General features: G+C 39.6%; 1 protein-coding gene across 3 annotated transcripts in view; it reads left to right on the top strand.

Moving 5' to 3' along the window:
* The first annotated feature begins 5,137 nt into the window (after nt 1-5,137).
* TRPC3 (transient receptor potential cation channel subfamily C member 3) overlaps nt 5,138-24,494 on the top strand; it is a 53,286-nt gene continuing 33,929 nt past the window's right edge. The window contains exons 1-3 of one of the 3 annotated variants that reach the window (XM_044428867.1): nt 5,138-5,163; nt 11,537-11,749; nt 23,325-24,096. In XM_044428867.1, the coding sequence (XP_044284802.1) occupies nt 5,138-5,163; nt 11,537-11,749; nt 23,325-24,096 (1,011 nt within the window). Of the gene's footprint in view, nt 5,164-11,522; nt 11,750-16,728; nt 16,756-23,324; nt 24,097-24,494 lie in introns of those variants that run through there. The other 2 variants (XM_044428868.1, XM_044428866.1) reach the window with 2 other exon arrangements.

Here is a 24,494-nt window from a genome sequence, read left to right as displayed (position 1 = left end):
ATTAATAGATATTTCTGCTTGAAAGTGTCATATTTGGATCTTCCAGATAATTTATTTTTTCCGGAGAATTCAAGCCTAGCGTAATTTTGTATATGGGTCAGATTAGCCAACAAATACTTGAATGGAGAAATCGCAATGAATGGGTTATATCATTATACCAGTGGAAATATTGCAAGAATTGGTGTTGTTTTGCTGAAAATGGCATATAAAGAACTTGCACAATCAACCCATAACTTAATGAAGCTATAATGAATTATGCAGCATCTTGTAGAATGCCTTGTGAAATATTTTGTGTAGCACTTTGTGCAATTACTTGTGCAATAGTTTATGCCATGCCTTGTGAAACACCTTGTTCAGTGTCTTATGCAAAACTTTACACAGTTACTAGCAGAAGCAGAATCAACCCTTTGGATCTGATACTTGCACAGGCTTTGTGCTAGTAGAATGTTAGCACTGGATACAGCCCACTATTTTTTCAAATTAAGAAAACTTTCTGTCAAAAAGTATCTTCAAAATAAGGTGGAAAGGCATTGTGTTCTGTGTTTAAAAGTTTATATTTTCCTTTCCTATCAGAAAATTTTAATCACTGAGGGTTTATTCTAAATCCAAATGAAAAATCTAATTACATGTTAGAGCCAAGGATATAACATTCTAAGGCAACTTTAGTCCTTTGTAGTGAAACAACATATTACCTCTGTCTGTTGTTTGCAAACTGCATTTTAGTTCACCTACTTTCCTGATCCACAGCTTTGTGTAAACAAGCCATAGAGGCAAACTGTGTGGTTTAAAATATAGTTGAATTTTTAAACCCTTCCTTCTTTTCTTGCCAGTGGCCATGAAATTTTAGTCCATCCTCCCTGCAAAAAGTGCAAATTACATCTGAAATATGTGCAGCTGTGTATCCTTCTGAAGAACAGGTTTCAGTTACTGTGCTTGGACCAGTCTCTGTCCCCCATCATACATTCTCAGCGTAAGCAAAGAACTGTTACAATGGCCTGTGCAAGAACCAGAAGAGAAAAACAAAAGAGGAAAAATAAGAGACCTCATCCAGAAAATCCAGGAAATCAAAGGGTTCTGTATTCGGAATATATCATAAGGAAAGCTGGATTAGGATCAGAAGAAGGAGTGAAAATTGGCAATACTTTAAGATATGCAGATGATACCATGTTACTGGCAGAAATGAGCAATTAATTAAAATGATGCCTGGTGAAAGTAAAATAAGAAAGTGTAAAAGCTGGACTGTAAATGAACTTAAACAAAAATCATGACTGCAGAAGAAGGCTCACGAAGAGCACATCACATCATTAGCCTCAGAGTATGTCAAAGGTGCATGTTGGAGTAAACATGGGGAGTAAAAGTTATAAATCTTGTGGTATTTAATGAAGTTTGAATATTAATCTGTGTCAGCCCCTAGCTTCCAGGATCTGATTTTTATTTCCTCAATTTAGAAATTTAGAAAAGAATTCTTATCAAGCTTTCTTTGTAATAAAATAGTGCATCTTACATTTTATCTCCTGCAGGTACTGAAATAACACTTGGGGCTGGCATGACAGAAAGAAAAAGAAAGAAAGAAGGAAAGGGAAGCCAAGGTGAGTTTTCCTGTCACTAAAAATTTGACACAGATAGCTCACTTATCTGACAAGAGCTCTCCAGAGACACAGTCATTTGCAATTAATCCTTTCCATTTCTGTGCATCAGAATAGATGACACAGCATCTTCACTCTCACGAAAAGGTCTGATATAAAGGAATTATACTTAGTACCACAGGAGGCTAAAAATAGATCTCTCAAAGGCTTATTTAATGGTTCTTGTAAAGTATAAGTTTCTAAGAAGAAAATAAAAAACAATCCCCAGGTTTTTGGTCAGTGATGTTATGGACTTGTTTCACAAGAATTATTGCATCTGATACTAAGATGTGATAAATTGCTCATTAACTTTTTTTACTCTAAGCTTGCTCTCTGAACATTTCAGAATGCAGCCAGAATTCCTCTCATATAACATGCCAGTGAAACTTTCAGAAATGCCAGAACTTTCTGCTTATATCAATTACTGAGACAGTACAATAATGTTAGGGATCAATCAAGTAGAGGTACTTTTTTTGTATATTTGGAGAGAAGGACAAGTAACTTATTTTCAGCATTTTTTCTCATCAGTTTGTGAAAAGAAGGTAATGCTCTTTACCATTGAAAGTTAAGGTAATTCCCCCTGAAGGCTGCTTTCTTGCTGTCAGGAATGCCAGCATATAGCAGACTCCAATTCCAGATCTACTGTTGTGGTATCATCCTGTTTATTAAGTGATCCCTGATCAGTTAAGGTGACTCATGTGCCTCTTCTGGAGAGGGGCATCCAAAGCAGAGACAAGGAAACTCAAAAACTAGCACTAGCTTTGGGGAAACAACAAAAAAGAACAGATGTGTACTCCAGGACAAGGGGGAAGGATATTCTTGCTGCAAGAACACTTGTTTGCCCCCAAACAAAGACACTGTTGACTATTCTATATGTTACGAAAATAGTCGCTGACTTGTTCATTTGCCTGAGAAGACTGATCCTCAATCCCTATCCTCTCAGGGGAGATACTAAGATACCAACGACTCGTGGTTTTTATTAAGAGGCTTTTATTAAAAACAAGCTGCAGCAAGGGTGAAGTCTTGGTTCATACCACACACACACACACACACCCCAAACCCAAAAAACTTCCACCCCATTCCACTGTTGTTCATGGTAAGTTGTCCTTTCTCTAAGGATGTACAGTTCTAAATAGCCAATCTGCAAGCTACACATTCTTCTGTTTACTTGCTTTACCTAATCATAATATGGGCTTGGCTTGTGCCTGATAAGACATTCCAGAGTGTAGACATGCTCCAGCTTCTACAATGGCTAACTGAATGTGTTTCTCTAGGCTGTAATTTTTACAATTTTTTTTTACACCAAACATACATCTTTGGTGCAACATACACAACCATAGACCATGTGCTAGTATAATTTCTGTGTGGATTGCTAAGAGAGCTTTATGATTTGTATGTCAGATTAATACTTGGGCCCTCAAAATAGGTGAAAATTAAAATTAGATGAGTATATGTCAAAGTTCGCAACAGGGGCACTAATAATTATCATTCAAAAATTTCAGATGGGCAGTTTCTTCTAGCTGGTTAACAAAGCAAATCAATACATGCCTACTCAGAAGCAAGCCTGCCTGAGTTCATTGTGATTTATTCCCAGGTAAGTGTGTAAAGGATTGTATCCTAACTGTGTCTAATTTGATCTGAATAGAGACATTTCTTTTTGGAAAAACTGTAGGGGACAATTTGCAAGAAGCTCATTTGCCAAGTCACCAGCCAGTAATTGGCCTTGTTTTTCTGCTTGATTCTGGTGCTTAGAAAATAGCTTAAAGCAATTTCCATTCAGATTTTTATCCCATGATAAATCTTTCTCCTTTTCTGTCTCTTTCTGGGTTTATGTATTTTAAAATAAAAAATTGGCTGCATATTGACTGGAAAAGCTATTTCCTCATGCTAATATTGCAGAAAAGGGGGCCATTCTAAGATGTTTGGAAGCATTCTGCTAACACGTTGCATTAATGTGTACATTTTTATATTAGAAAAATAAAACAGACTAGTTATAAAACTGAAAGCAACAATGTCATTTCTTTGGAAGTATGACATCATACTAATTCATAAGTACAATCATATAGTAACCATCTGAAATTACCACTGAGGAACCTCTTCTGAAAGCAGAGGACTCAAAATGGCAGTTGGTCCCAGACATGTTGAGGGAGTAAGCTTTGATGTCTGTCCTCACCTGCTCTTTCAGGCAGCAGATATGGAAGTTGCTAAATGGCAGTTAGTTCAAGTCAGGCTGGAAAATCCTGCCAAAATCCAAGCAGATACAACTCAAAGGAGAGCATGTATTCAGAAATATTTCTGAAACTCCCCACTTCTAGATTGGGCTTGAATTTGCACAGTAAAAATGCTTTCCTGGGATGGGGTTGGGTTATGGAGAAGTATCTACCTAATAGGTCTGTGAGAGCAGTGAATCTACATTTCATGCTGTGAGCATGCAGCACTAAAAAAACAGTTTCGAGCATGTTCTTTGCCCTACCCCTTATTGTGGTTTGGCTCAAAACTTGACCGTTCTGCAGTTTTCTCCATGCCACCTGCCTTAGGACTTGGCAGCATTTGCACAGGAAGAACCTCCTTAGTACACAATGGCCAATGCAGCAGGTAGCCTTGGTTTGATTAGACTAGAACTGCATGATCTTGGATAGGTTGAAAACCTTGAATAGCTCCAACAAAAGTCAGAGCACAACAAAGGCCTGATGCCTCAGGTAGTCTTCATCACTTTTAAGGAATGTCTCTGTTATGCAAGGGTACAGAACACCTATCAGCCCAAAGGCCAAATTCCATTTTGGAGAAGGTTTTGAGGCCAGCATTCCAGTGGCAGGCAGGGGATGAAGGCAAAAGGGGCAACGCCAAAAAGTCCAGCCTATTTTAGCATAAAGCTCATATGGTCAGCATGAAGCTTTAAGAAAGGCAGTTCAGCCTTATAGAATGTGGGGGAAGCTGTACAAATCTGGAAAATCAATGAACAAGCAGTGGTTGGGCAAAGGGGTAGGGCTAAAAAAAGAGGGCAAAGACATCTGGGGAACACCATTCGGCTGAATTTAGCTCCCTAGGACTGAGGTCTGCACCATTGCTCTAAAGAACCCATCCTCGCACTGGCCTCATCGTTAAACAGAATGAGGTGGTCATCATAGGCAACAGATGCTGGGAGATAGCAGCAAATTATTGGAGAGGGAAGCTGTGAGCCATGTGGCTTCACATTCTTAAGTTACTCTGCTACTTTCTTCTGTGGTGGAAATGTTGTGCCATTGCCAGTGTCGAAGACAGATGCAGCTGCCGCTCCAGTCAGCCTTTGTACATTGAATAGGATGGGGTGTCATTTTGGCTTTCATCTCAGGAAGAAAATGTCTTGAGCCAGCTCTGGTCACAGTCCAGGTGCAGTGCTTTCTCCTCTTCAGGGGAGGTCATGACAAAAAGCACTCATGGGATTTGGTTTCAGGCAACTTCCATGCCTCTTATGTGAGAGAAATCAGCCTGAGAATACAGAATTACAGCCATAAGGTCAGGGAAGTCACCCAATGAATGGCAGAAATTCCAGAAACAGGTACATTTGCTTCTCTTAAGGATAAAGAGCTTCTTGAAACAAGGCTTTTTTTTTTTTTTTTTTTGCTTTTCTTTCTTTTTTGAACACTTTTTTGAAGGAAATGAACACTGATTGACTAACAGTGTACACTGTAGACCATTTACTAAATGGTAGCAACATAGGAAGTTGTCACATACTGTGCGATCCACTGGTCCACGTATTTCAGTATTATCTATCCTGACTGGCTGCTCAGTGTGTCAGGCAGGAGTTGTTCCCAGCCAGGGTCAGAACCTGGGACACTGGAATACAGTCACTGCCAGCAACCTGCAAAGTCAGTTGTCATTATTTTACTGTCAAATAGTGAAGAGAATGTTAGCACTGGATTTCTGATCAGCTGTAGCATGGAAGGATTTTAATTGCCACTTAGCACAAATATACAACTGCCCAGCATACCACGTGATTACATAAACACTGTGGTTAAAGACTATTTGGCAAATGGTATTCACCCACTGTCTTCTAGCCCCTCAGCATTCATGAACTGCCATTATGCAGTATATTAAAGAACAAGATTAATTTAAAAATTGATAGGGGCTCATCTGGAATATTTTCGTTGCATTTAATGCTTGATACAATTTATGGCTACTTCTGACCTAGCATATCACTATGTGTGTATTATTTATCTTAATTTTGGCTGGAACATGCCCTATTCCTTAATATTTACTGTATTGCAGACAATATATATACAAAAATTAAAATCTATTGTGATGGCAGTTTGTGTATAGCTAAAATAGAACATAGTTTTTCCTGGAAAGAGAAAAACCCTTCTTTGATACATTACTTAATCACCAAGTCTCTAATTACTGTTGTTAATTTATGATCACAACTGATCTGAATCTCTCAATAACATGTCTGCCCTCCTAACTAAGGTTTAATTAAGGCTTCTACAAATTTAGTTGTGTGTGGTGGAGGAAAATCATTGCTAATTGGCTAAAACTTTATGTGCTTTGCAAAGTTCCCCATCTATCCATCATGTACTTGAATTTTATTTGTAATTTAAGCATCTGTGGTTTTCAGAAGGGCTGAGTGTCTCATGTCATATTAGCAAACCTAAGATATATCATCTAGCTGAGAAGGCTATGTATTAATAAATTGCTTAGAGAAATGGGAAATCTACAAAAATAAAATTGAGGTCTTTGTTTTTGACAGGAATTCAAGGAAAGTTGCAACTGAATTTTATTTTTTTTTAGATCCTTACTCAATTTTAGGTCTGCCATTTGTCTGATAAGATGCCTCAATAGGAAATTCTGTTAGTCAGAATTACTGCAACTCTGCTAAATTTGAGAAACATTCCACCAGAAGTTGTTGCTTTCTATAAATAACCTGTTTTTCAGCTCTAGTTTTACCAAACTATCACTTGTTCTGATATTGCTTTGTCAATAAGAGAAAAATAAATTTCTTTTAGACTATTTCTCAGCTGAGACATACATTATGGATAAAACTAAATCTACTCAAAATAAACATTAATTTGAAAGATTGCTTTGGCAATTCAGTCTTCCAGCTTCCATTATTTAGTCCATTATTGAGTTCTATCTCACTTCACCTTCATCAGAGAATTCCGTATGTCAATTCCGTATGTATGTCTGTTTTTTCTTTCTCCAGCAATTATCAAGTGAACAACATAAACAAAAAGCCATAAAATGTTTTCTATATCCATTTTGCTTATAATGTTTGTGAAAAGTGTTAGGCTAATGGCACTGGATGGAATCTGAAATTGCTCAGAAATTATTGTTATATATGTCTTTCGAATGTATGTGAAACTTCTAATGGCTCTCAGCATTGTGCCTGTCATATTTACACTGCATAACCATCATCATGAATGCATTTCATTGAAGCTCTAAAATAGCGATTGGGAAAGCAGTAACTGGCCAACCCTACTTTTGACTCAATGCTTGCTAAGATGACATAGTGGCAATGAGGGAGAAAGTTAGATGTTCTTACATAACCTTTCACTAACACCATGAGCTGACTGTTCCTTCAAACTACAGTACATTCAACGATATTAAAAACCTGTCAGTTTAAGACCAGAATTAAGAGTATCTCGTGTTGTCTCAAGCTGGCATTTTAGAAGCCAAGGCTGTCTTCACTGACATGTCTTCTGATAGGTAATGATCTTGTATAATGTCACAGACTGTGTTTGCTTACCCCTTACCTTCTATGCACCCACTTATTTCCTTGGTCTTTCAGGCCCAAATCCAGATGGGAAGGATGGAGTACCTGGAACTAGTAAAGATAATCTATGTTGTCCTGGTCCTGTATTGCCTTGTGAGCATCTGAGCCTTGCTAGAGAAATCCTCATTTAAGCTGATTCATTCCTCTTTGTTATTTCCATTAGGAAACTCTCAAAGTAGATGAGAGACTTTTTGGCTAATGGGATGGGATATAAATCTAATAACTAACTAAATAAATAAATATGATTAAAAAGAGATTGTTTATAATCAATATAATCATTTTCCAGATTTATTGATCCAGATCTGTACACTGCTTGTATATTCTCAAAGCCTTCAGATCACACATGGCAATCAAAGTCATCACTTTAAAAGAAGTGACTAACATCTGGCTAAGGAGTTGTTACCAAGTAACCTAAGGTATGCTTTTCTGTTCCTTTGGTATTTCTTATTTTTTTATCTTCTGTTGCATCTCTTTGATATAGGGCCCATATTTCTTGAATATTTTCTCCTCATGTGCCTTGTATTGCAGCTTCAGTGTTTTTTCCTAGAAACTAGAATCAGAACACTAGGAAATGAAGATGGTACCATTGGGAAGGGTTTGGTTTCATGAAGAATGTACCTCCTGTGAACTGGGAAGTATGCTTTTGGAATGACCTTCATGAACAAGGCAGCTAACTACTGGGATATTGGAGTAGCAAAGGCCCATTATGAGTCAAGTAAAAGGACAAAAGAAGCATTAAGACTGTTGAGGTTCTAGCCAAGATTTTGTAGGTACATCCAACAGAAAAACTAGGAATATGCAACAACCATGACCACTATTTATAAAGTAACACACAGAACATGGGGAACAAACAGGAACAATCTGAAAACCTAATATGTGATGGAAATTTGATAGGTATCATTGAGACTTGATGGGTTGAGACTCAAAATTAGAATATAGTAATTCCGGCAAAAAGGAAGGGAGAGTAACGTGTAAAAATGTAGATGGCTGTATGAAAATCCATCACTCTGCAAATGATGGATTTCAACTCTTTTGACACCTTTCAGATGATTAACTCTAGTTAGAATGGAACATATTTACCCCTACCCCTTTCCTTGCAAACTTAATCTCTCAGAAGGTGCAAGATGGAACAAGGGCATATACTGTCCTGAACTGAATCCATGATCAATAGGGAGGAACTGGCTGATGAACTGAAAGTGGCAGAAATCTTCAGAAAAGTGACAACTTGAAATCTGAGATAGCAAGGGCTGTCTATACTGGGGCTTAGTTTGATGTGTACCTTGGAATTTAGGAAAGCTGATTTTAAAAAGATGAGAAAAATAAGTTTGGAGCCATGGCCATAAATTCTGAAGGAAAAAAGAGTTGAAGAGGGCTGGGCTATTCAGAAAGCTGAAATACTGGAGGCACAGTTGCAAACTGTTCCCATGAGAAGGAAAAAAAGAGATATTTATGGAAACCAGTATGCCTCTGCAGGGATCTCTCTGATGAGCTCAGGCTCAAAAGGGACCTGTATACTATATGGAAAGGAAGGCATATAACCAAGGAAGAGTACAACAAACCTATTAGGATGGTGTCAGAATGACTGAGGACCACAGTGAGCTGAGAATTGCAAGAAATGCTAAAACCAACAAAAGGGACTTCTTTGACTGTTTGGAGCAAGAATTAAGATCACTGGAAGAGTGGATTTGCTGCTTCAGGAAGATGGTGGAGCCTTAAGAGGTGACAGATAAAAGGAGGAACTACTCAACCCCTATTTAGCTTCAATCTTTGAAGTTATGTTCAACCAGGGACAAAAAGAACAAATGTTAAGGAAATACTTGGAAACATAGGTAAGTAGATGGCTAGAGAATACCTAGCTACTTTAAATGAGTTTAAGCCTCTATGGCCAGATTAATTCCATCCTCAGGTGCTGAAATAACCAGTCTGAGCCACTGTTTGTAATCTTTAAGTATCTTTGGAGAACAGCTAAAGTGCCAGGAGACTGGAGATGGTCAAATGTTGTCTGCATTGTCATGAAAGGGAAAATATGCAGATCAGCTTGACATCAATACTGGGGAAGTCCCTAGAACAGATAAGCAGTTGGCTTATTATCTCCAACACTGGGAAGATAAATGGTCACCTGCATTAACTCAACAAGTGAACAAGTTAATGGAAGTGTATTTTGAAGCTAATATTTCAGTTTGCTCTTCATTTGGGCATGTCACCAAAGGCTACACAAGTAGCCTTCTAATCTTCCAAAGTCTAAAATTGGAATAGTCTTTAGCTGGAATTTTGTCAAACAAGTAAATAAGTAGGGTAACTTGAATCACTTAGGGAAAAATTGAATTCACAGGCAATAAATTAATCGTCCTTTCAGAATTCAGTGCATTTTGTATGTATGGAATACATTTATAGAAGCTTTTGTTTTGATTGATTTTGTGTATGCACACTATAAGTTTAAACTTGGTTTCTTCCTGGGTTTGTGCCATATTCACAAATAAAATCTAAGAAGCTCAACAATTCTTTTAGTGGAACATGTATAGAAGTGTGCTTAACCCTAGAATATTCAGCATTTTTACAGTGAATCACACTTAAATTAGCCATTATATGCTTTGTTGTTATTATTATTATTACCTGTAATGCACCATTTGAACAGGAAAAAGAGCAATGAGTATTATAGCACTTTAAAGGCATACATTTTCCAGAAGTAGACCCAATTCATGAAATGTATTAAGTATACTTAAATGGGCAGGTACCTTTGCACATAGCTGTTTCTGTGTGCAGGGCGGTAGAGCAGTGAGATCAGAATGAAATGAAATGCAAAAAGTGGACTGAATTATATTAAAGGCATGTGAAATCATTACAGTGACCAGTCACCAAACACTGTTGACATTCTTTCATTTGCAAGTGTAACCCCAATGAAATTTGGTATGGGTTACATAAGCAAATTAATACATGTACTGGGATACAAAGTTGTTATCTCAGTTCAGGCCACATGTGATATGACTGCATTTCTTGACAAATTATACAGAGGAGTTGCATGCAGGTGTCCTTTCTAAGTTCCTGACTGCTCTTTAGAAGGCCAGATACTGAAGATGAAACTCGAATACTTTGGCCACCTAATGAGAAGGAAGGACTCCCTGGAGAAGAGTCTAATGCTGGGAACAATAGATGGGAAAAGGAGGAGGGGCCGGCAGAGGATGAGGTGGCTAGATGGAGTCACTGAGGCAGTTGGTGTGAGCTTAGGTAGACTCTGGGAGATGGTGGAGGACAGGAAGGCCTGGAGGAGTGTTGTCCAAGGGGTCGCGATGGGTCGGACACAACTTCACGACTAACAACAACAACATTCAAGAATGTCTGTTTTAAAGTCATGAGCACAGCAATGTGTCTGAGGATGCTTAAAAGTTTTCTCACTGGCTTAATTTTGTCGTATGGGATTACGGATTGGGGTGCCGTTTGCCTACAGAGGGGGCTATTTGTCCTCTGCAGAATACAGAAGGTCACCGCTGCCAGGTGATCTGTAGGAAAATTCTACTAAAAGAGATGCATTGGTCTTTGAAAGTAATGCACGTGGCGTGGGTGTTTTGTTTCCATTAGCAAATGTACTCACTAAAGGCAACCGCGTTAAGAGGCTATTTTGCTCGACTGGGAAAGTCGCCAAGTTGCACCCCGAAGTTTCCTTTTCCTAGCGGCGCCTGGGAATCTAAACTGTCCAACATCCCCCTTTGCCAGCAGAGTAGCTACTCCGCCTTTCTCGCATGCTTGATGCCGTTTCGCCCTCCCTCTCTCCTGAGTAATGAGGCTGTCCTAGCACGAGATGAGGAAAGGGAGAGGGGGGAGGAGGAGGAGGCGGCGGCACAGCGCCGGTTTCCGCTGCTTGGAGCCCCCTTTCTTCCTCAGCTCCCCACTCAGACTCTCGCCTGGGCACGTTCTGCTTTCGTCTTCGGCCGGCAGCACGAGCTGCGGGAAGAGGGAAGGAAGGCGGGAGCCTCTCTCTTTGGCAGCCGAAAGCAGATCTGCTCCTTCGAGCGGCTGTCTGGGTGTTCCTTTGCTGGGGACGTCCAAAGCTTCCCTTCTCCTTTTCCTTTCGCCGCTGGCTTTTAGCCGCTAGCAAAGGGCGGACGGTGCCTGCTACCTGCCGAAGCGGGAGAAGCGAGGCAGGTTCAAGACCTCCAAGGATGTCCAGCAAGGGCAAGAGGAGCAAGGAGCAGGGGAGAGTGACCTTCTCCCAGGAAGAGGAGGACGAGGACGAGGGGACCGCTGAAGAAGAGCAGCAGCGACCGCGCCGGAGCTGGCGGGGAGTGAACGGGGGGCTGGAGCCGCCCCAGCGTGACCAGGCGGTGAGAACCCAGCGGGAAATGTACGGCTACTACCCGCCCTCGCCGATGCTGGGGAGCATGTAAGTCGCCTGAAGGGGCCTGCCCGCTGGGGCTGGCTCAGCTCGGCTGCGCGGTGGCTGCTGGCGCCTCTCTTTGGGCGGGAAGGAAGTCGTGGCTGCGGCTCCTCTGCAGGTGGGTTGGAGCTCCAAAAGTTGTGGGCTTCCCCCTCCCTGCTGCTCGGAGGGAGGCCGCCGAAGGCCATCGAGGGAGCCACAGTGGGAAAGACACAATGGAAGGGCGAATTTAAAATGCCAAAGGAAGAGATCATAATAGCACTATTTGGAGAAACTAGGAAAGAGAATGATTTTACTGACACGTATGAGAGACAAAAAATGGTTAGCAAGTGAATGTATGCATGTGGTCGGATATTCATCCTATCGGTGTTATTCCCCCGCTTTTTTTCCCCGTAAGTGCTTTTTGCGGCTTTCTGCTCTCTCGAGTCAGTTGGAATTTGGCTGTTGACTTGAAATATATTTGACGGGTTCTTTTATTGCACTAACAGTTGGACCGGGTGTGTCAGCACCAGCAGCAGACCTCCATTCCGGTTTTTAGTCCTCATGTTGCTTAATGAAATTAAACTTGATTGCACTTCTGTGGGTGTGCGGAAATTTTTCCTTCCAAAATTTCTGACTCCCAAGTTTAAAACATGCTCAACGCATTTGCACAATTAAACCTTTATGTTCAGTTTTCTGCAGCTTGTGTGTGTGTGTAGAGCCCTGAAACAGCTGGCTTTAGTTCCTCTTAAAAAAATTAGCCATATATTCATTACAGTAGAAGAAAAAAAATGCTGCTGATAAAGAGGTGAGACACTTGCCGGTAAAAAGGAGAGTACGGGACTTAAGATGCCATCCTAAGCATATTGAGACAGAATCCCCCCTCCACCATAACTCTCAACATTTCCCAATCAGCTTGGGAGGAATTAATAGTTTTAGGCCTTGTAGTTGTAAGATGTCGATCTGTTTAAAGATGCATTGGATTATGATGCCCTTAAGGTGCAATCCTATGTAAGTTTAGACAGGAAAAAGTTGTAAACTGACTAATGAAGCACCAAATGGATAAAAGGATATACATTTGTGAAATAATTTTTTATGAATTGATTCTGGTAAAATTAAAAAGAGTACTTGTTTCACATGATGGTTGAATTGGCACTATGTCCCCTCTACACCCACTGACTGTGCTAGTTGGTTTGGTTTAAATGCAGAGAAGCACATCAGGTATCCACAGTCCAACTAATTGTGGCTAACTAATATTCTCATTTAGAAGTTGCAAAAGTGTATTTGTAAATACTGCTGGAACGGCCAAAGTTACTTTATTAAGGAACAACAAGAAAGACAACTGGAAATGGCTCAATTTCCACTAAACAGAATGCATGAAACAAGAACCAAGAATTACACATCATAGAACATGGTACATTTTAGATCACTTTTTGGGTCATTTCCTGTAGCTTTTAGTACACAGTGCAAAATGATAGTCTAGTTGTGCACTTCTAAACTGCTTCCAAATGGATGATTCCTACTGCTACCAATCCAAAGGCGTTATGCAGCTATTCCTTCTTTCCCTCCTTAACAGACTTTATGTGGTAAGAAAAAAAAAAAAAAAAGATAAGAAAGCGGTAGGATAACATGGGAGGGGAGCAAATGGAAAACTGAACTACCCATAAAATTCATGGACAGAGGCAGGGTAATTGCACAATAAATGTTCAGCCTGGAAGCACTGATAGAATATGGGAGTCAAGAACTGGAAAAGTGCAGGCTGTGGCCAGCAGAATTGCACAAGTAGAAAACCCACCTGAATCCTAATGGGAACTTTCCTGATCATTCTTGGTGTGATGAAAAACGGCATTTGATTGTACATGGCCTTCAAAATGGCCTTTGAGTTAATATGAAACTGAAAAATATTGAGGTCAGAGATGGTTGAGATGCGGTAAATGCAGATACCAGGCTTAATTTGAGCCAAATTTACTGGGGGCTGGGGCATGTAAAGTAACACTTGACAATTCTTCAATTATTGAAAAATGATGTGATGCCTTTTATGACACCAATGAGTAAAGTGACCACATCTAGAGTAAGTGGCTTCTGTGGATGAGTCATTTTCAGAAATTAATTACTGGTAGACACATACTTTATTGGGATATTAGTCCCCATTTAGTACAATTTTGTTCATGTCTAACCAATTCAATGGGATTTCTTTTTAAGTATGTATGTACAGGGACTGCAGTCAGAGATTGTGGTACCTTCTTTCTCTTTTCTGTTTGTCTTGATTCCCCAGCGAAAGACAAGGGAAGATTTAAAAATGGTCCTTTTAAAAATAAATCATTTCCTGGAAATCCAGTACAACCTGCCTGCCACCCCAATGGAATATAGGGAGATGATTCTTCAGCACCCCCTTGTGTTTGTCCTTCATGGTCTCACAAAGCACTTTCTTCAAATCAGCCTTTGAGCTACTTTCCTGCCTATTTTTAAATAACATTTTCAGAGGTAGGTCATAGAATTGGGAGCATCTTGGACCATTTCTCTTGGGTGACAGAAACCTAGCAGTTGGTGACCTGTTTAGAAAACCTAAAATAAATTTCTTTTGATTTTAATCATCCTAAGGAGAGTCTTTATTCATACATGCATTAGTTAAATGTAAAATCATCAGTAAAAGGAACATTTAAAATGCCTAAGTGAGATTATCTTTCTTTTCATCCAGGTTTGATATACTTTATGGAAATGTGAAACAGCAATGCAGTCTAGCATGTTTTAATATCCTGCTGAATGCGTTTAATTGACATTGAAAGAGTGGATTTAATAGAAACAGATGAGTCAGGGGTGTTTTTCTCAGACCATTAGAATAGCTGCTGAGAAGCTCTAGTTCCTGTGTCAGTGTCAGGTCCTGGGAGTCAGTGCATTCATTTTGCTCAGCTGCCAGGGAAAAAAACCCATTTCTTGTAAACTTTCTTTGTATTTTCACATGAATAAACATATTTATCAAAGTCAAGAATGCCATTTTGGCAAAGAACAAGAAATGAGGGACATCTAAAGGTAGATTCTAATTTGAAAGATTTAACTATTGTAAACAGAACCAGGATTTTTAAAGGCGGTAGTTTGTACTGGTAGTATCAAACAGCAATAGGTAGAAGGGTTACTAAATATTTATATACTTGGACTTGTATGTTGTTCAAAGTATCCTCACAGAATTCATAATCCAGAGCCATCTGTATATGATTGGTTAGTGGGTCGTTTCTCCAAATTATGATAGCAGCACTTCACACAGCAATTGAGTTCATTGTTAATTTTAAAAAGTAAATTTTCATTGTAGATGTCAACAAAACAATATAAGAAAGAAACAAGTGTAGCTACATATATTTGGATATATCAGTTTTAGTTAATGCATGTGTATACTGCCCCTTCACATTTTGGAAAAGTTATTATATGCACAAACTATTGCATTATAGAAGGAAAGCATTTATTCTTCCAATGTTGTGATATCAGTCTTTTAGTTTTTCGTATCATACCACAGTAATTTCCCTCTCCATGCCCATATACCTCATATATGAGGGGTAAGGGAAGGATATTCCTTCTGCTATGAGAAATATATATGGTACATATTCCCTTTCCTCTGCTTGAAGTTAAAAGTGAACTGGATATTTTTGTTCAGTTACACTAATTTAAACTTATTCACTTTCAGGTTTCATTTTCCCTCCTCCTCCCCATTTTCATTTATTTCTTTAAAATATATTTCAAATGCCATGAAATACCTGTTGTCAGGGGTGATAGAGGAGAATCACAGGTGTGAGGGATAGGTAAGGGAAGATTATCTCACACTTGCAGCGCATTACCAGCTCACTGCTATTAAATATGAGAGGAGCAGCCTACCAACCTCATTTGATGGCCTACTAGAATCAACACCAGAATAAGCTGTGAAACCTTTCCCTGGTTTCCCATGTTATTCTAATATTTTTGTGGGGGAGGGGTTTGCAGCTGTAAGTTATGATGCAATAACTATCTGAAAATTTTGAATTATATTTTCCCCCTCCTCATTCCAACCTTTGTTCATGCCTGTTTCTTTTCCCATAATTACTTCTTCTCAAACAACTTGACACCCACTCCAACCACTTCCTGTGCTATGCCATCTCATACCCAGTGGAGATAAAGATTATGATTATGTAGATGCCTGTATGCCAGGAATACATTCATACACATTTTTCTGTTTGACACAATGATACATTTCTTTTCATTGAGCTTGCACAGCAATAAAGTGTTCTAGACAGGAGAAAATTTTACTTCAGAGAATACAAATATAATAAAATGAATGGTCTAGAATTAGTTTCTTTATCAGGTACCTTACCCTGCTCTCACATTTCAGTATTTCTGTTTTCAGGGATAAACCAAACATTTTACTATACAGTTTAAGTTTTAACATTATAATGAAAGCACAATCTACCTCACATGGTTGTTGTGAAGATAACGTTGAGAGGGGAAGAGAATTACGTAAGCCACCCTGAGTTTCTTGAAAGCAAAAAAGGTGAGATATAAATAAATTAATATAATACAGTTGAGTTGGCACAGCCTTGAGGTAAGCTGCCTGTCTGGTGCTTTGAAAACCCTCTCTGTGGTGAAGTTTTCCTGGTGGTGCTTTCCCACTTCCTTTTAGGGGAGCATCTGATCAGGAGCCTGTACCAGGGAAAAATTTGGGGGCAATCTCCTCTAATGCCTTCATCAAGCTGTTCTGCTTCTTGGGAGGGATACTTCTAGCCCCAGCACTGACACAGAATTTATATCCCCAACTTCCTATTTCAATCCTTCAATCCCTCTTCCATTGTCTACACTGAGATTCCAGAAGATTCAGGATTCTCTTGATTTTGGTCTAGTAATGACTCATCCCCAACTGAGATGGACTGTAGAAGATTCCTCATTATCTAGGCACTTGGGCAGTTTATAATTCAATAGGTTTGTTAAGTGACCTTGAGATTACTTTAGCAAGGGCATCTGCATTGGAGGGCCAGCATCCAGATAAGCTGGCCTTTTAGCTTTAGCATAGATTTGTAGCTGATTGAAAAAGGGAGGTTTTCATTCCTTGAACCTAAGTAAGATAGAATCATTATGGTCTGGCTGAGTGAGCCATTGGGTACACTGCTCTCAAAGTATATCATTCTAAGTTAGAATGCTTACACTCTGAAGGTAAGCATTTTGTTGTGAGCTGTCCCGAGGCTTTGTTGCAATGGGGGCGGCATAAAAATGTTAAATAAATAAGGTGAGCTAGAGGAAGAAGAAGATGGGTGGTGGTGGGAATATGTTACTGCAATGCTAAGATTAACAAGGTAGATTAGCCATGTGACTGGCAAGAACCAGACTCCCATTTATCTGGAGGGAGACAGTGTAGAGCAAGGCGGGTCAGCGGGGTAGGGGCATGAGTTAATCAACCCAGTGGTTCAACATCTAGCCAAATGAGCTAACTGATTAATGTTCTGCACTCCTGCTTTTTGGCCCACTAGCAGCACAAACCTTCTTGAAGGTGGAGCCAGCCCCTTTTGGAGATTTCAGTTTCAAATGAAGTCCAGACATGGCACCAATTAGAGAGATCATTATTTAGCTAGATGCTATGCATTAACAACTTGATTATTACTCCTGCTGTATTGCAAAGGCAACCCCAACTGGCCATCCTTGTTTAATAAAGTACTGTATTTTAGAAGTCTTCCACCTCAAACAGTTGGAAAGGGAAAAATGGTGAGGGACATGCCCACAATTGGATATAATATTCTTTGACTTTTGTTGGAAGCTGTGTTTCCTCCATCTTGAATTCAGTGCCACAGACCAAATGCACGGAGTAGTTTGTTGAACCCAAGCTAGTATTCACCTCCAAGAACTCTCCCTATGAGTATGCCTGAACCCCATCCCTTCCAGAGAGACCTTCTGAAAATGAGCATGCCTCCTCTCTGCACATTGATCCTTTAACTGGGCTACCCTCCTCTGCTGGCGATACATCATGGGGTCAAGAGCCATGACTGCCTCATATGAGTCTGCGAAACTTTCCTGTTCTTAGTCTCCTCCTGCCAACTGTACATCATGGTTATTCCCAGAGACTGACTGCCCACCTGGGGAATCTGGCCTTGAGATAAGCACCTCTATCTTTCCCATCTCACTGTCTCAGGATGGCCCACATTTCCAGTCCCTCCCCTTATTCGCCTTCTGATTCTTCTGAAGCCCAGCCAGCAGCCCTGGAGAAAGTGCACCAAAAGCATCTGTCTTTCTCATTCCCAACAGGCTTCATGCTGATACCGTTCTGTGGGAACTGCCTTGTGTTTGGGCTCCGCAGGATCCAAATATACTTGGACTAAGTAGTTCAGTTGCTTTCCTGGGAGCTGCATGCCTGCAAGGCTAGGTTGGACCTGCTACTTTCAGAGGTATTAAGGAACTAGTCAATTGTAACCAATTAATTCCATGCTGGAGTATCAGGAAAGGAAAACTAGTTTAAAAGCTACATATTAACATAATTCTCAGGCAAGTATAGTGGCCAGTGGTATGATTGTCAGCTGGAAGCTCCTGATTAAAATCTCTTGTCTGTGAGTTTTGAGGGGTTCTGAGACAAACTGCTGTTGCATTAACCTCACTGCTCTCTCTATAATAAGATAATAAATCTAACATCTTGCAAAAGACGTTGTAAAGCTTATTAAGGTAATCTATGTAAAGTCTTTCTAGAGCATAATACATGTAATGCTGCCATGCGTATATTTTGTTTTGTTAACTGAAAGTGCAAGGTAACAGAAATACTACAACTTTCTAACATTAACAATCTGGAAACATATGCATCATTAATATGATTTGTTTGGAGAAGGGCTGCCATCAAGAGCTGTATGGAATGAACAGTGCTAGCATCTTGTTAATTCCACCTTAGATTTTTGTTTAGGGGATCTTTGCATGTTGGAAGTTGCTTATTGGAATGCATTTCTGCAGTTGATCACACCTTAGCAGGGCCTGCTTCAGCAGCAGACATGAGATTTCTAGGCTGTTCCTAGTATTCCACTAATCAACCTAGCAGGATGTACTGAACCAATATGACAACAGGTACCATGAGACCATGGGTGTGCATGCATTAGCTGTTTAGAGTGTTCATTACTGTTAGGTACACAACTGTAACTGATCATACCCAAAAGCCTGATTGAATCTCTCCATTGTAATTTTGGGTAGATTTATAAAGGCAGCCACTATCAGGTGATACTTGACCATTGCTGAGCAGTAGAATTCATGAGAAACCAACATCCGCCCCCCTTTTTTTTTACAAAGTTGCTTACCTCTCACATTGCATTTTAATTTGTAGCTTCTGCACTCAGTTGTGTGCAGCACGTGTTGATGAAGTCAGTGTGGTGAAAGGCAGAATTAAATTCTGCACTAATTAACTTGTGATTGAGACCCTACTGATTGAGCTGTATGCAGAAATCCATGCAAATACAGAAAAGTGATAGTGGCAAAGCCGGCTAGTAAAGGAACTATTACCAACCAGAAGTATTTTCTTGCTATTGCTATAGAAAGACTGCTGAAAATATCTGCTCAAGATTCTGTAGCAATGTCAAGAGCAAAAATGGATTCTATGGTGCCTTGCATGGCCTGGGACCACAATTCCTGATGGAGTGCCTCTCTCAACCACAAAAGAAAACCCTTCTCCATGGTTGCTTTCTGATTAAGGAATGTCTCTCCAATGAGATTCATCTCATACCAGTTCTGTTATCATTTCAGTGCTCCATTCTTTGAGACATTCAGTGGTCTGTGGGGGCATTTATGTCAGTCAAAATGTGTTGTAAATGTTTTAGCTGCTTAAATAGTTTTAAATTGTGTTTTAAATTTGGTCTATTAGAATTTTATGCTGTTTTATTCAATTTAGTATTTGTGTCTTTTATGAATTGTTGTGAACTGTGCAGGGAGCTTGGGCTGTTACATGATAAACCAATCAATCAGTCAATCAAAGGAAGCCTTCTGCCCCTCTGAGTCATATTCTGAGGCAGACAGAGAACATGACAGTAGACACTGACTGACTGTTACTGCCAGTGATCCTTGGCTCTGATAGCCTTGAAGGCCAAAAAGGGCCCTGATGTATATTAATAAAGGTTATTACCCTCAAATTTTCATGGTAGAGTTGTGTGTGTCAGCTAAGACATGGTTATTAATTCAAGAGAGAATTAAAAATTGGGTGGTAGAAGAAACCATCTAGTTTTTGGTTGTATGATCAGGCAATAACTGGACACCCCCCCCCACACACACACACTTGTCATAAAGCTAAATATTCTGACAGTGCTGTGCTATTAAACAATTGACATCTGTTTGTACATTTTAAATTGTTGTTGGTTTGCAGCCAAATCATAAAGCTACTCCACATAAAGTGATTAAATTCCATTAGTTAAAAACAAAGAAAGAGGCTTATAGCTTTTTAAATTAAAGAGACATTTTCTGTATAAATTTCTTAGCATGGTGCAAAATGACTGCATACTAGCTTTACATTGTATACTATGTCTTAGCTTAATGCAATGCATTACAGTGGAATTTTAATGAAATGTTTCAAATTATAAACATACTCTACCAGCTGCACTCATACCTGGACAGGGATAACTTGGCTTCAAGTAATCTATACTCTGGTGGTCTCTTAATTAGATTACTGAAATGCACTCTTTGTGAGGCTGCCCTTGAAGAACTTTGCAGAAGCTGCAGCTGTTGCAGAGTGCAGCTGCTAGTTTAATAACTGGGACCCAAGCCTCTGAACATATAAGACTGGTTCTAGCCCAGCTGCCTTGGCTCTTGTATGCTTCCAGACCCAATTCAAAGTGCTGGTTTTAACCTATGAAGCTCTATATGGTTTGGGACTGCAATACTTGTTGGAGTGCCTTTCCCAGCCCTACTCTGCCTGGACACTACACTCAACCTCTGGGGCCTTCCACTGTGTACCAACCACTTGAGAGGCACAGGGTGACAACAAGGGGCGGGCCTTTTCTGTGGTGGCCTCCCATCATTGGAACAACCTCCCTTCTGTGGCCCACCTTGCACCAAATTTGCCATCTTTTTGGAGCCAGGTCAAGACAGCCCTCTGTGAGGAGGACTTTAAAGATCTCCTTGGTCATCCAGGGGACTGAGGGGATTATTCTTGTGCTTTTTCTCCTTGTCTAGTCTTCTTTTTTGTACTTTTAAGCTATTTTAAATTGATGTTAAGTGTTTTTAACATTGTTGTTTTTATGTTATCTGTATTATAATTGTATTGTCTTGCTTCATACCTTGTGGTAAACTGCCCAGAGAGCTTCAGCTATGGGGTGATAGAAAATAAAATATAATATTCTAGGATTTCAAAATAATTAGTGTGATATTATTACTACATTTTAGGCCTATCATTTTCCTCATGCAAGAAAATCCAGGGCAACTTACATTACCTTTGTCACCACTGAATTCCTACAACCTTGCTATGAAGTTGCTTAGGAAGAATCAGTGACTGGCCCACAGTCTTTCAGTATTTGTTGGGGAGATGGTAAAGAAAGGCAGGTATGATATAAATGGAAAAATATAGATAATGAATTATAGAGAGACCATGACAAAGGATATGAGCCTAAAGGGCGTTCAAAAACTCCCATCTTTGTCCATTTAAGATTAATACCAACATAAACAGTTATTGTCGTTGTTTAACTTCCATATATTTCCAAGGGGCTTACATAAAATTCCTGCAAGTGTTGTGTTTTACTTTCAGCAAATTCCCACGGGAAAAGATGATAAGAAAAAGATACTCACTAAAGTGAATCCTAGAACTGGATCTAGGTAGATGGAGAAACAGAAATCGACTTGAAACAGGGCTGTACCCATTTACAAGCAAACATAGAAAGCAAACAAAAGGTATACTGCTCAGCTTGCTGGTGATGTGAGGTTTTAGCAAATGCTTTTTTCAGTGTGACCTATTAATGAGCACATCAGATTCTTTCCCATGATGAAGAGCTTTTGATACTCAAAACATGCTGAAGCAGTTCTGTCACAGTAATGTGACAAAAACACACTTGTCTCTGTTGTGATTCTTGCTATGGTTTTTGTTTTATTTGTTATTTGGATAATAGCAATACGATGAATGAAAATGTTTTATCTATGATTCTGGAAAAATACAAGTTGCTTGCTCTATATACAGCATGGATTCCTTAGGGTTGTACTGTGCCTTTGCTTTCTTCCTTATCTTCTCTGCTTTTGACTTGATAAATGCAATACAGCTTTAGAACTGTTTTTGTTGCATATGTCCTTAACTGATAGCTTTCCATGCTCTCAGTTCCAAAGAATATGAATGAACAAAGCAGACTAATACAACCTTACCTTCCTGAAGATATTGAAAGAGGTGGTTATATCCAACAAATATTAGCTAGATAAGAGTTACCTCAAAATTAATCACGTGTTGGTTCTGCTTCTATCTGCAGGAAATCTAAATGTTCTGCCTTTGAAATCAGTTGAGCTACAGAGTGTTTAACTTTGGCTGGATTGTGAGCATTCTGTTAACAGTAGTTCTTAAAGCAATAATGTTTTCATTAACATTGAACTTGAATAGCTGCTTTCATTGGGTTGGAATTACAATGTATATTGATTATTGCATATTTTCTTTTGACATATTTCCTGGAGATAAAGCACCATAAAAGATTCTGAACCATGCTTTTAGAAATATGAGGCAAGAGCCAAGTAATTAGAATATTTTATTGGTGAGTGCTTAGAATGAAGAAGTTTCAAAGATTTGTTTCTGATGTTTCAGAAATCCATAATCAGCAACCTATGTTTATGGAATTAGGCACCTAAAAGAAGGGTCCACATATGATATATTTTGCTGATTAGCTGATTATGGAGCTTGCTATTGTATCTAAACACCAGAAATTCTATCCAGTCTTTTTAGAGAGTTTAAGACGGGCAAGCGGGGAAGCGGGGATAAGTCTTTAGGAAGAGACCTGGCAATGTATTAATTGGGCTTTATGGTAGCCTAAACCAACCATCAGAGTTGTTGGAGCAGGATAGATACCCAAGCTCCTGCAATTCGAAACATGTCAAAGCATTACAGTAGTACCTCGGCTCACGAACGCCTCAGTTCACGACCAAATTTCAGAAAAATTTTGCCTCATGTCGCGAACTCCTCATAAGGTGACAATCGCGATTGCACCCATCTTCCCTGCATGATCGCGATCATGCTCGGGGGTGGGGGGGGGAGATGGCCGCAATCTTTGTTACATTCTTGTTCTTTGTCACTTTGTTTCAAATTTTTGTGATTTAAAAAAAATGGTTACAGAACGGATTAACCTTATTTACATTGAACCTTATGGAAAAATTTGACTTGGGTCACCTCCAATTTGGGTCACAACCAGAGTCCTGGAACGGATTAAGTTCAGGAGCCAAGGTACCACTGTATTGCTGTGATAACTGACTGCCCGCTTTTCTAAGCTGGACATTACAGTGTTGCTCTGTGTGATGTGAAATCTGGGCTCTTATAGTGGTTTGTGTGAGTGCTTCTGTTATGTCTCTGTATAATCCAGATGCAATCTCATAAGAGTGTAGATTCAGAATAGGCACTGCCAAGGAAATGCTAGCTATAAAATATTCTCATATTACTGTTTCTGCACATTAGGTACATTGATGGAAGCCCTTCTTTGAGGCGTATGACTGTGATGAGGGAAAAAGGAAGGCGGCAAGCAATTAGAGGTCCGGCTTTTATGTTCAACGAGAGGGGCACAAGCCTCACAGCAGAGGAGGAGCGCTTTCTGGACGCAGCTGAGTACGGGAACATCCCTGTGGTACGCAAAATGTTGGAAGAGTCAAAAACATTGAATGTCAACTGTGTTGACTACATGGGCCAAAATGCCTTGCAGCTTGCTGTTGGGAATGAACATTTGGAAGTGACAGAACTTCTGCTAAAGAAGGAGAATTTGGCACGAATTGGAGATGCACTGCTGCTTGCCATCAGCAAAGGGTATGTCCGGATAGTGGAAGCAATCTTAAATCATCCTGGGTTTGCAGCTAGCAAGCGGCTCACTCTGAGTCCCTGTGAACAGGAACTCCAGGATGACGACTTTTATTCTTATGATGAAGATGGAACCCGCTTCTCTCCAGACATTACCCCAATCATTTTAGCTGCCCATTGTCAGAAGTATGAGGTGGTACACATGCTGTTAATGAAAGGGGCAAGGATAGAGAGACCTCATGATTATTTCTGCAAATGCAATGATTGTACTGAGAAACAAAAGATTGATTCTTTTAGCCATTCCAGGTCAAGGATAAATGCATATAAGGGATTGGCAAGTCCTGCCTATCTATCCCTGTCTAGTGAAGATCCAGTTCTCACTGCTCTAGAACTTAGTAATGAGCTTGCCAAACTGGCTAATATTGAAAAAGAATTCAAGGTAAGGCATTGCTTTTTCATACCTTTTTGGTCTGCTTTATCAACTTCAGTGGATTCAAACACTTCACCTCATTTTGCCATAGTTTATTCCTGTCAGTGTTGCTGCTCTGATGTTTGATATTTTAAAACACACAGTTTTGCTTTAAATGAAAATACTTCACTTAATTGCATAGCGTGATCAGAAAAGAGACATCATTCCTCCTGGAATGGATGAAAACAGGTTTTTTCATCCTTTTAGTAAATAATTTTTTTCATTGAAGTGAACTCAATTGAAATAATGTTATTTGACCCAGCATTCAGTTTTCAGGTCCCAATTTAGTTTTCTTAGTTTTTTTCCCACACCTTTTCAATGCTGGTATTTACATGTTATGAAAGCAATGCGCATTTGTCATTTCCTTA

This window comes from Varanus komodoensis, unplaced genomic scaffold (assembly GCF_004798865.1).
Source record: "Varanus komodoensis strain SLA01 unplaced genomic scaffold, ASM479886v1 scaffold2, whole genome shotgun sequence".
Lineage (NCBI taxonomy): Eukaryota > Metazoa > Chordata > Lepidosauria > Squamata > Varanidae > Varanus > Varanus komodoensis.
The sequence above is the reverse complement of the archived record's forward strand: the minus strand, read 5'-3'. Positions and strand labels throughout refer to the sequence as shown.